Source organism: Onthophagus taurus, chromosome 7 (genome assembly GCF_036711975.1).
Source record: "Onthophagus taurus isolate NC chromosome 7, IU_Otau_3.0, whole genome shotgun sequence".
In the NCBI taxonomy this organism is placed as follows: domain Eukaryota; kingdom Metazoa; phylum Arthropoda; class Insecta; order Coleoptera; family Scarabaeidae; genus Onthophagus; species Onthophagus taurus.
Genome location: NC_091972.1, coordinates 11,008,158 through 11,021,640, shown reverse-complemented (window position 1 = coordinate 11,021,640; position 13,483 = coordinate 11,008,158). Strand labels below are relative to the sequence as shown.

The 13,483-nt window shown below is 33.0% G+C and overlaps 1 protein-coding gene across 6 annotated transcripts in view; it reads right to left on the bottom strand.

Moving 5' to 3' along the window:
• Positions 1 to 13,483, bottom strand: part of LOC111423783 (Neurexin 1) — a 48,032-nt gene that overhangs the window by 22,263 nt on the left and 12,286 nt on the right. For 5 of the 6 annotated variants that reach the window (XM_023057132.2, XM_071197317.1, XM_023057133.2 and 2 more), the window contains exon 3: positions 10,124 to 10,177. The exons of the other annotated variant lie outside the window; for it this stretch is intronic. In XM_023057132.2, the coding sequence (XP_022912900.2) occupies positions 10,124 to 10,177 (54 nt within the window). The remainder of the gene's footprint in view (positions 1 to 10,123; positions 10,178 to 13,483) is intronic. 6 annotated transcript variants of the gene reach the window in all.

Genomic DNA, 13,483 nt, shown 5'->3' with positions numbered 1-13,483 from the left:
TCTTGTAACGTCGACCTTCTGTAATAGGCACGGTAAGTGCTTTACATCGTCTCCTATTATTTCCTCGGATAAAGTCAATAAATATACACTGAGCAGGTGAGGTATAGTTTAACCCAAAGCACGCTCGGCGTGTTGCTCTCGGAATGCACTCTTGAACTGAAAATTATGTTTCGGCCTGGATGGGCGAGATACCGAAAATTAAATTCATAACTAAACCAGGGCGAAATTAAGCGAGGGTGGCCTCGTTTTTGGTCGACAACCTCGTTAGACAGACGTAATTTTGAAATAATTCACAAGAGAAATGACGACACGACGAGGAAATTTTAAATAATTGAGCGCCCAAATCACTTACACTTCGATACGGTTGATAGATTTAGGGCAATTAAAGACAAAGTATTTCATTGGAGTCGAGCGAATCGATATTACAGAAAATTCATCCGCTAATATTAGTACGTGGTGAGAATAACCGTTAAGGATGAAACAGGCTTTTCTGATTAAAGTAATAAGCAAGCAATATGTGCCACCCATCTGACAATAAGAGCACAGCTTGAATACTAATAAGCTTTAGATTTCGCGCTTACTACGCCAACGGTTATTAAAAAATATTCTAGCTTAATTTTAACGTATCTAGGTGATTTCTCCCATAAAACCTATAAATATAATCATTTTGATTAAATTTAATAATCTTTTTTTAATTTAAATATTCAAATTTAAATAAATGAAACTAATGATTTAAAACTTGATTGTTAGTGTATAAAGTTTTTAATCCAAAACGTGTCAATCACTTGTTGCGATTTCAGCGTAACTCGATGGAATTTCATAAAACTTGCAAAAGGAATTGAAACCGTTTGTATGTAAACGTCAATCGTTCGTATCAACAAATAAAGCTAAATTTTTGGATTTAATGTGCTTTTGTCTTGGCTACACGATACTTTAACTTCCATATATCGGTTTTAATGGACCAAACGTGTCATGCCAATAACGTTTTTTAATAAAAGTTTATTAAAGCATAAGAATAAAACAGTGTATCACAATAATAAATTATTGCAGTAAAACCTCGATATAACAGACCTCGTTAGAACTAGAGATGATAGAAACTAATATTTTTGGGGAACAGAACAAAATATCTGTTATAAATGTTCCTCTTGTGCTTTGTTTCCCTGTTCCTAATGATATAGCATAAATCCCAAAAATGTCAAAATAGAATGATTTTTCTTAACAAAATCAATTATAACCTAAGTACTAAAACTGATGGAGACAGACGTTATGAGTAAAAAATATTCCTAATGCATCAAGAAATCATAACACATAATTATTTCATATTTATCTATTACCAGTTTTTAATGATATAGTATAAATCGCAAAATGTCAAAATTGGATGATTTTTCATAATAAAATCAATTATAATGTAAGTACTAAAACTGATGGAGAAAGACGTTATGGATAAAAAATATTTCTATGCATCAAGAAATCGCAATCTATAATTATTTCATATGTATCTATCACCAGTTTCTAGTGATATAGCATATATCACAAAATGTCAAAATTGGTCGTTTTTTCTTAATAAATTCAACTATAACGAAAGTACTAAAAGTAATGGAAGAAGTCGTTATGAATAAAAAATATTCCTAATGCATCAATAAATCATAATGCAGAATTATGTCATATTTATCTATTACCAGTTTATAGTGATATAGCATAAAGCACGAAATGGCAAAATTGGACGACCTTTCTTAACAAAATCAATTACAACCTAAGTACTAAAACTGATGAAGACAGACGTTATGTGTAAATAATATTCCTAATGCATCAATAAATCATAATCCAGCATTATTTCATAGTTATCTATCATCAGTTTCTAGTGATATAGCATAAATCCTCTAAATGTCAAAATTGGACGATTTTTCATAATAAAGTCAACTATAACGTAAGTACTGAAACTGTTGCAGAAAGACGTTATGGATAAGAAATATTCCTAATGCATCAATAAATCATAATGCAGAATTATTTCATATTTATCTATTAACAGATTCTAATGATATAGCATAAATCCTCGAAATGTCAAAATTGGACGATTTTACTTAATATAATCCACGTAAGTACTAAAAGTAATGGAAGAAAACGTTATGGATAAAAAATATTCCTAATGTATCAAGAAATCATAATCCATAATTATTTCATATTTATCTATTGCCAGTTTCTAGTGATATAGCATAAACCACAAAATGTCAAAATTGGTTGTTTTTTCTTACTAAAATCAACTATAACGTAAGTTCTAAAACTGATGGAGAGAGACATTATGGATAAAAAATATTCCTAATGCATCAATAAATCATAATCCAGAATTATTTCATATTTATCTATCACCAGTTTCTAGTGATATAGCAGAAATCCTCTAAATGTCAAAATTGGACGATTTTTCATAATAAAATCAACTATAACGTAAGTACTGAAACTGATGGAGAAAGACGTTATGGATAAAAAATATTCATAATGCATCGAGAAATCATAATCCACATTTATTTCAAATTTATCTATCGCCGATTTCTAGTGATAGAGCATAAATCATAAAATTGGACACTTTTTCTTAATAAAATCAACTATAACGAATGTACTAAAACTGATGAAGAAAAACGTTATGGATAAAAAAAATCCTAATGCATCAATAAATCATAATCCAGCATTATTTCATAGTTATCTATCATCAGTTTCTAGTGATATAGCATAAATCATAAAATGTCAAAATTGGTTGTTTTTTCTTACTAAAATCAACTATAACGTAAGTTCTACAACTGATGGAGAGAGACATTATGGATAAAAAATATTCCTAATGCATCAATAAATCATAATCCAGAATTATTTCATATTTATCTATCACCAGTTTCTAGTGATATAGCAGAAATCCTCTAAATGTCAAAATTGGACGATTTTTCATAATAAAATCAACTATAACGTAAGTACTGAAACTGATGGAGAAAGACGTTATGGATAAAAAATATTGGTAATGCATCGAGAAATCATAATCCACATTTATTTCAAATTTATCTATCGCCGATTTCTAGTGATAGAGCATAAATCATAAAATTGGACACCTTTTCTTAATAAAATCAACTATAACGAATGTACTAAAACTGATGAAGAAAAACGTTATGGATAAAAAAAATCCTAATGCATCAATAAATCATAATCCAGCATTATTTCATAGTTATCTATCATCAGTTTCTAGTGATATAGCATAAATCATAAAATGTCAAAATTGGTTGTTTTTTCTTACTAAAATCAACTATAACGTAAGTTCTACAACTGATGGAGAGAGACATTATGGATAAAAAATATTCCTAATGCATCAATAAATCATAATCCAGAATTATTTCATATTTATCTATCACCAGTTTCTAGTGATATAGCAGAAATCCTCTAAATGTCAAAATTGGACGATTTTTCATAATAAAATCAACTATAACGTAAGTACTGAAACTGATGGAGAAAGACGTTATGGATAAAAAATATTCGTAATGCATCGAGAAATCATAATCCACATTTACTTTATATTTATCTATCGCCGATTTCTAGTGATAGAGCATAAATCATAAAATTGGACACTTTTTCTTAATAAAATCAACTATAACGAATGTACTAAAACTGATGGAGAAGAACGTTATGGATAAAAAATATTCCTAATGCATCAATAAATCATAATCCAGAATTATTTCGTATTTAAAACTGGAACTAACACTAGTCCTAGAACTAAAAATAATCGGGTTTAGCCGCCTTAAGAGACATATGGCAGGTTCTAGCTCTAGTGTTAGTTCTAGTTTAAGTTGTCAGCGTTAGAATGTTATATATTTTTCATTGAACTAAATCTAGAACTAACATTATTAACCTAGAACTAAAAAGTTTCGAATTTTTCTAGTTCTAGTTGTTATTCAGCATTAGATTGTTGTATATTTTTCCGTCTTAAGCGACGTACGGATAAACCCGAATGTTTCTAGTTCTAGGTATAGTGTTAATTCAAGTTTATTTGTTATTCAGCGCTGACGTCACGAACGGGCCTTCAAACTGTGCACTTGTTCATGGGATGTAGCAATCCTCTTAGATTCTACCAGCCTTGGCATAAATATAAAGCCACGTAGACTGAACGCAACGGTGGAGATAACCGTCCGAATTTGTATGCATTAAAATTATTCATATAACGGACTCTTGGCTATATCAGACACTCCCTTCCACGTATTAATCCGTTATATTGAGGTTTTATTGTATTATGTATTTACGTTTCACTGAGAGATACTTTATTGATATAGTTAGTAATGTTATCCTCTCTACATTTGTAATATGAGGTCTTCAATTCGCATATGCGCTTCTGTCGTAAACTGTATATTCTATAGAACGTACTCAGTAATATTATACGTATATGCCAATATTACGTTAACCTTGTATGTGGGGAATAACATTTCCGTGAATTTACATAGTCAATATTCCTATAATTTCGTTAAAATATACAGTTAAAATATAAAATGTATTTTGCTTAAATCAATAAGTAAAATGAGAACTTTGTGTACTTTTATAGGTGCTAATGCTTGAAATTCGAACTTAATTGGATTATTACATTAAACAGGTTGAATATGGCTTCCGTTTGCAAATTACTACGGTTAAAATCTTTATTGCTCGGCGCCTCCACCAAATTTTTGAAACCTTAAATAATTTATTTTTAATAACTATTTTCATTATTTCAGTACTGAAGTAAGTGGGCTCAATAAGGACGTCAATCTTAACTCAAAAAATACTATCCCGCCTATTAAGGGCATAAAGGTCGACCCAAATTTAAGAGGGTTCCGTCGAGAGGTGACATGTTGATCCGAGCTCATAAAATTTTCCATTGTCTCCCTGTCGCATCGTTATTTCCAAAAATTTAAACTAGAAACGTTTCCATTTAATTCTGCATTCGTCGGCGGTTGGAGCGCCGTGTCAGGTGGCGCGACTTCTTCTTTCTATTTCCTGTATGCATGTGTGCTTGGAGGGTTGGTCGGGATAGTAGTAAAGAGAAAACGGGATATTGCGACGAGGGAATAATAAAACAAGAGAGCTGGCTTCGGCAGCCACCAACACGACCGTCTTGACACACCCAGTCGGAGGGAGAGTGAGCGGCTTCTGTGCTCGGCCGGCGTATATATTGATCTGTCTGTCTGTCCCTTTCGCCCTTTCTAGGCCGCCGCGATTTTCGCGAACCACCCCAAATAATAATGCTTAACTCTACGCGACGACGTCGAGAGGGACGGCTGTGGCGGTCGTGTTGGTTGCGGCCGCCTCCGGGAATGTATTTATCGACTAAATTATTGGACATCGAAATTGTCAGGTTACTAGACTCGTGTGGCCGGTTTCTCCGATAGAGGTCGTGTCTATACCAAACGTGTAAATGTTTATCGAAGGTAGTAACTAACTGCAACATTTCAAAGATGGTCTTGACAACTTAGATATAGTTAGAATGCGCAAGTTTAGATAGTTTCAAATTGAACTTTAACTGTCAATACATTGTGTTAGAAACTGGTGATTTTTTTGTTATCGTTAGCACCGACTACAAATCTGTTGCTAATATTATGATCGTCTCTTCTAAATGATATTTTATTAAACGGGATGAATTCGAAAGAATGAAAAATCTGTGAAATGGAAACATAAACATCAAAAGATTACAATTTATATTAAAAGATTTGAAGCTCTAAGTCAATAAAATCTTCTTTGTACTCCAAGCACATGTAATTTTTTATAATAAATGGATTCCGAATCCATGCCTTACTTTTCTCAGAAAGAAGTTCTCACTTCTTTCTAGATTGTCACTAGACCTAGAATTAAGAACATTCTGATTAAGCAATGCAACTTTTAAAAAAGTGCCAAAAGATTGCAAATTTTTGCACAATTCTGGTTGGTGTAGTCAGAGCATATAGCTTTATCCCATATTTGTGATTCTTGATGTACTGCCTGAAACACCATCTAACGAAACTTCTCTTCGAACGACATAACAGTATAAGAAATCAATCCGTCGGACGGTTGCTTTTCTCCAGGTGTTGAATTTTTTTAAAAGTACCGTACCTACCCCTGCTTTATTATCCGGCATTTCATTTCAAAACAATTCCTTTGTGAAGTACTCTGCACCAGTGCCAAAGAGACTGGTTCGTTGTCAAAGAACAAAGCGGATGCACGCTGGCCACGAATAAAACTGCCCGTACTCGCAAAGTTCTGCTGGTTTTAATTTGATGGCAGATTGCTCACGGACGATGATTAGGAAACCATTTAAATAAAATATCTTAAGATTTGATTCTTCTCTAACATTCTTCCATTCGCTAAAATTGAACAGACCAATTGTCATAATTCCCAATGTGTTAAAAGAATACAATCACGCAATTGTAGCCATAAGCTAATTAGCTCTGAAATGCGAAAATGCATTATCATACACCAGTGTAATTGTGGCTCGAGTTTTTGCGGCCATAATTCTTTACCTATTACCCACACACACAACAACTAATACTATCTTGGTCATTAATTTTAAAATTACCGTACGTACCATGAGCCATGATTTATATAAATGATCATAAAAATTCAAAATATATATTTAATCAATAAATTTGTGCCATCTATTTGGCCAAAAGTGTATATGTTACCGCTAAAGCTCGAAAGCTGTTAAAGTGCACATTTACTAATAGCATTAACTAGCTAATAGCAGATTAACTGATTTGCTCCGTTGCCGTACGGAATCAAGAGTTTTATGGGTTTTAACTGAGTAATGTGCACATTTACGGCTTTCCTGTCACTAAAATTTGAAAGTGTAGTAAATAAAAATGAACTAAAAAGAACAATATTCTTGTGAATTACTTTTTTTTGTTGATAATTTAGAAATTATTTCATTAATTAAAAGTGTACGCTACGTTCTTTTAGATATTTTATGATATGAAAAGCAACAGACTCCTGTGTGTGAGACCGACGCCACTAAAACTGTTTCGCTTGACATAGGCTACTACTGAAAGATTATTTGATAATATTATGAACCTTTTGATGCTTTGCATTATATTTTCTAGGCACAATCTAGTATTAGTTTTCGGCACAATCTGTGAAATAACTGATTTCAGCACTTTAACGGTAACATATAAAAAAGAACTGGTCAGAAGAACAAAAATTAACCAAAACAATTCTCAATCCATACAACTCATATATCACCACAATATGTTCACGAAAGTTTATTTGAGGCATTTAAAGTACTTGAGAATGATTGTAGCATATGGATAAAAAGCTACTTAACCAGAGAATTAGCTGTGGAGATATTGTGTCTTCAAGCAGGAGAATTGATATTGAGTTTCAGCAAGGAAGTATTTTGAGCCCATGACTATAACGAGTTTTCTAATAAGATCATAACAATTTTGCTATTTAATATGAACGCACGCTTGAATGTTTATGATGATCTATCAACGTCAAAACGTCAGTGAAGATTACGAAATATTAACTATTGGATGTTGTGCTAGTGAGACAACGCAACGGTTGAAGTATATCGTTAGCAGGAACTGGGAATCTTTCTAAACATTTTGGGGTGATTTTTACGTAAAAATCTTTCCTTACATCCTTACAAGATTAAATTAACTCACAACTAACAGCGCTTGGTCCTTTGAAGCACCGAATCTTCTCAGATTAGGTTCTACTAAAGTTTGAGAACAATCCTGAATTTTATCGAAAAATGATCCTCAACCTCATTTTTGACTTTGTCAATAATCAAAACATGCGTTATTGGTCATAACAAACTCACATGTACTGTTTGGTACTATTTAATAATAGTACCAGAAATTGTATTGGCCGAAGAAATTAAAGAACTCTTCTAAATGGCATGGAAACTAGGGCGGATACCAGCAGATTGGCAAAGAAACGTAATTATCCCTATATAAAAGAAAGGGGTCTCTTACTGAAGAGGATAGGAACAGAGGAGACAAGGCTACCAAGGCTTACTATGCTCTGAATCGGTGTGTGTTTGGAAAGAAGTAAGGCGTAAGACCAAAACAAGAGTTTATAAACTTGTTATTAAGTCTATACTTACCTATGGCAGTGAAAGCTGGACTGCAAATAGAAGGGACATCAGTAGAATTAATGCAGTCCAAATGACACGCCTTTGGAGGGTTGCAAGAAAGATACGACGGGACAGAGTACGGAACCGTATTCAAAAAGAGCTCAATGTGCAGCTGGTCGAGAGGATGATTGAAGATAGACAGCTGTCCTGGTTTGACCACATTAAGACGAACGGGACGCAGATTGTGGCCAGCCAAGGGAACTTTATGCAGCAACTCAAAAGTCTTGCTGTGGAGAGAGACAACTTCAGAAGATGGATTCGAGGCCATACCCCACGATAGGGGCACGCTGAGGAAGAGAAATAAGACAGAAAAAAAACCACATGTGTTTCAAGCAACTCCATTACAACTACTAAATGCACCGTATGGTGTGAATTTCATTTCCGGAGGTTGATTGGGCCATATTTTTTCATCGATGAAAATTATCGCCATGTTACAGTCAATGGAGTTTGTTCGTGCGATGTTGGAAGACTAATTTTTAGCCAGACTTCTAATTCTTCTTCTTGGTTCTAACAAGCTGCTACTTCATGCCAGAGAGTCAATCAAATAATTCATCTATTGAAGAGGAAGTTCAGGAATATGGAGATGTTCCTCAAGCAATTTAACGATGTTAGATTTTTTTAGACTTCGAATTAGATTTCGAATTGGTGCGACATTGTGGTACAAAAATGGCGATAGTTATGTCTTTATTGAAAACCCCGATAGCATATAAATGATCTAAATACGGTAATAAATAACTCTGACAAGGACTTACATGTAGTAATGCTCGCAAAAGTATTGATTGGTGTATAAATTAAATAAATTAATGATAAGAAGATTAAGTTCATGTTATTATTATTAATTATTAATGGTTACAATTTAGAATAAGATGTTGAAATTGAATTACTTTGAAACATTAAACACTTCATCTTATTCTTTGTATTCACGTTCCAATTTCTTTAAAAGTACAAATGCATTATTTCTTTGTCTCTATAAAATTCATGTTAACCCATTTTCTTTTGAAATATGACTGCTATATTCAACTATGTATTATAATCATATACAATATGATATTTACTATAAAAAATTAATTTATTTTTATAAACATATTATGTAACCTTTTCATAAAAGGGAGGGACAGTTTATAAAATTAGTGCACCCTAAATCATCCCCAAGCAAATAGGCATGAAATCACGCGTTACAACTATGAAAAATCAATACCAAGCTATTTGCCCCAAACAGAATGAAATATTTGATACGAATATTTCGGCAAATAATAATTATCATGATAAATATTTATATAATCGGCGACACTCGAATACGAAGTGGGTTTAATTTGAAATTGTGTTATCGGTGTTCAATTCTTGGTATTTTCTTATTGTTGAACTTTCATTTCGTCAGGATATAAAGGCGTAAATTGGTTGGTAGTCCTTGGCAAATAAGATTGGAGTGTTGGAGAAAAATATTTCGAAGACCTTTATTTGCCTTGTTTTATCCGTTGAGCAAGCATGTAATACTAAATTTCAAAATAAATTGAAGCGATTTTTTATAATATAGCGGAATTTTCGATTAATCTCGCTATTATAACTGTTCGTATAAATGTATTAGATCAATAACGGCATGGCATGACGTGAGAACCAGGTGCCATTCATCATCTTAAAAATAGCGTTTCATATCGAGTGGTACATTAAAAAGGTTTCTTTAATGTAGCCGTTTTACAATTCGAATTTTACTTCTTTTCAAATCGAAATAGAAAATATGAAAAGTAGTGAATATTTATTAGGCTAGCGGCACGTAATTCATTTGAAAGTTTTGCAAATATTGTTCTAGAAAGCTGTTACGATGCGGTTGTAATAATCCGCATACAAACGCCTCTAGCTAATCAAGCTTTATCCTCGCACTGCGCACAATTCAAACTGACGACGATGGGGAAGGAAGTTGGGACATGTTTTAATGATAAAGAGTAAGAGAGACATAGAAAGGTTGTTGTACAAAAGGGATGGAACAGACTAACGCCTATTGAGAGACTACAGATTTCGACTCACCCTTGTTTGGGGCAGACAAAGCTCTTGAGTGCTGGGTAAAACCTTGCCATCACACTGCAACAACAGGTCATAATGAGCTACGGGTTCAGGTATGTTTAACTTGTTGTTTTGTGTTTATCGGAATGAGAAGGTGTTAAGGTAAATTATTGTAATTGGCCAATAACACAATTCAATAATGATGATGCAAAAGGATTTAAATATTCATTTTCTCTTTGTTTGTTATTTAAATTTTGTCGGACTTTTCCTGGAAAATGAAATACATTTCCCAGAACAGACTTGTTAAAAAATTTATGACATTGAATCGACTGTTATATTGGACGTGTGCTTTTGTTATTTTCGTTTATAAAATAATTCAAGTTGATGTGGTCACGAACAATATTTCCCGTAAATTATAAATACTACAAACAAATCCGTATAAAGCCCTTTTTGGTTTATATTTATTTCATAAAATTGATTTCTGTTATTATTATTTTGTCAAAAAAACGAAACAAAATATAACTTAATTTACTACTACATCAAAACCACAACCACTTAACCCCCTCAAATTGAGAACGTAATAGCCGGGTTCATTTTGACGCGTAATGGGCCACCTTCACCACTTCCATTACGTCGGCGATCGCCTTTTTCTTGGAAGTTACGCTGTGCCAACATTTGCTCGAGTCGAATCAATCGTAATTTTATACCGGCGAACCTATTTTTACCGCGAGAGTCACGAAAAATATATTCAAACGTACACAATACACACTCGCTTATTCGGTACTTTGGGACAATAACAAACTATAAGGATTTAGTTTTAAATTCTCTATTGTACTCTTAAATTGGCTTCAACATTAATACTGACGTGTTCCAAACTATTATGATTCCATTTATAATGTATTCGTTTGCAAACAGAACCAGGTAGGAATGTATTCAAAAGTTTCACATGCATATACGAATATGTACACGAGGCTTTAGCTGTTTTCCAATATCAGTTTCTGGAACGATACGTATTTATATGGAAATTTTTGAATGTTGTATGCACAAATTTCCACCTCATGATTGTATGATCAGATTCTAGTTTCCAAATAAGATTTCTAATTTTAACTTTTAAATTGATAATCTTTTAATAAATGTATATGTCTCTTTATATCAATTAATAAATTACGAGTGCTAATTCTTCTAAATATATTATTCATCTTCCCTTAAGATCTCAATTTAGATGACACAGCGAAGCGTTCATTACGTTCTCTTGGAGAACATTTAAGGACCTCGTAACGTCCATATAACGCCCCAATGAAACCCTTCGGAACAATCAAATATTTATCAAACGATAAGGACCTTGCATGAGAACAGCTTGTGTATCTCTAAATACCAACATTAGTTAATTGTCGGGCCTTGGCATTTTAGTAGTTACAATGTTCAAGCTCAAAGCTGCAATTTATTAAAGCTATAGTTTACGAGGAATGTGTCTGATTTCGGAGAGGAATCTGTTTTTACTCGTCCGTACTTTGCTATGGCTATTTTAGTGTAAATTGGATCAAAGGCATTGTTATAATCGAGATAGTCCTTTGAATTATAAGATAGGAAATAAATCAATATTGGAAAAATAATTCGATAAAGTTAATTCGGAAATCGAAATTGTAGATATCGGAAGAACCAAGTTGAGTAATCGGATATTGAAATTTCTAATTTAAAAGAACTGGGATGAATCTCAACACGGTTAATGAAGCTCTATTAGTCTATTGTCTTATACCTGTAATGAAAGGATATCAATTTAAAGTTGAAATGCATTGTAATGAATTTAAGAATATAACGATCATCAAACAAAAAGAAATCGTCACTAAAATATTACGTAGATTAATTAACCCTTTCAAGATAAATAATTACTACTTCTAACCAGAAATGTTAAATTAATTTTCTAAGTGCATACTGGTTTTTACATCCAGTAAAAACTACATTTGAATATGTGTTGCAGATGTAACAGTGATAATGCTTGTACAGATTTTATGTTGATTCATCTTTTTTAGAAGCTTATTTTAGGCTATTTATTATTGGACGAAGATTACTGAAATAATCAAGACAGAATGTTCTCCTTTGTATTGATAAAGGAAAACGTTAGAGTGAGTTTAATGAAGTAAGAAGAACAGGCAAATAAGAAAAGATGGGTATAAACCAAAGAGAATTTTAACAAGTTCAAATATATCTTCCACAGCTGAAGGAATTATTAGTGAATAGCAGACAGGGTTTGAACATGGTAGGTCAAACCATAGATCAGATATTCACAGTCAAATAAATTCTGCCTAAAGCTTAGGAACACGAAATATACGTGGACAACGTGTTTATAGACATTATCAAACAAGAATGAAGAAGAAGATTTCAGAAGACTGAAATAGGTAGACAGGTTGATGCCAATCTCATTCAATTTGGCATTGTGCAAAGCGCTATTTACGCAGACCACAACAGGCGTACATAGAAATGAAGACACATACGATAAAGGCCGGATTGGAAATCAATATACAAATAACAAAGATATTATCACAGACAAAAGGAAGCCAACCCAAACGTGTTGTAGTGAACGCTAGCATCAAACCGGTTGAGCAACTTGTATACTTGAGATCGGAGCTAATGTTGCATTATCCCACATACTAACATCAAAAAATGACAAACTTAACAATAAACTTAGGATGCGAAGCATGGACAATGATAAAGAGTACAAAACAGCAAAGTAAGAGAGTCAGATATAACAATGAATTATATCAACTCATTGGAGGGTATCCTCGTATAGTTCATGAGGCTTCAAAGGCGGAAATGGGCAGGACATGTTAGTAGGCTGGAAGAAGAGACACCTAGACAAAGAGAACTATCAAGAAAGAACAGAGAGAACTATCTATGTCAGAATGCATAGGAAAAGACCGATGGGTATGCACGCTAGTTGCCGAGGGTGAAAATATTATACATAACACATATATTTAATTTGATTGAAAGATGTGCAAAATTTTCCATAAAATACAAAACACATTTTGTTTTTAGCCAGGATCAAAAATTGGGCATTAAAAGAATAAGACAATATGACACAAGATAAAATAACCTGATAAAGAAGAAATTGAAGAAGAAGAGCTGTGATGGTACTTCTTGTTCTTTTTCCACTTGTTTTAAATCTGTTGAATTATGAATTCGTAGCCTAAGTATGTCTTGTGATGTGGACTTCCAGATGTCCTTCCATCTTTTGGGAGGTCTTTCTGGTATACGAGTGCTTGTTGGATTTTTCTCTAATACTATACGTGGTACTCTGCCTACATTCATACTCTTCACATGATCGTACTCTTCGTTTTTATGGTTGTTTTCTCATCTTACCACATCACATTAGTTTCCTGCTGTCTA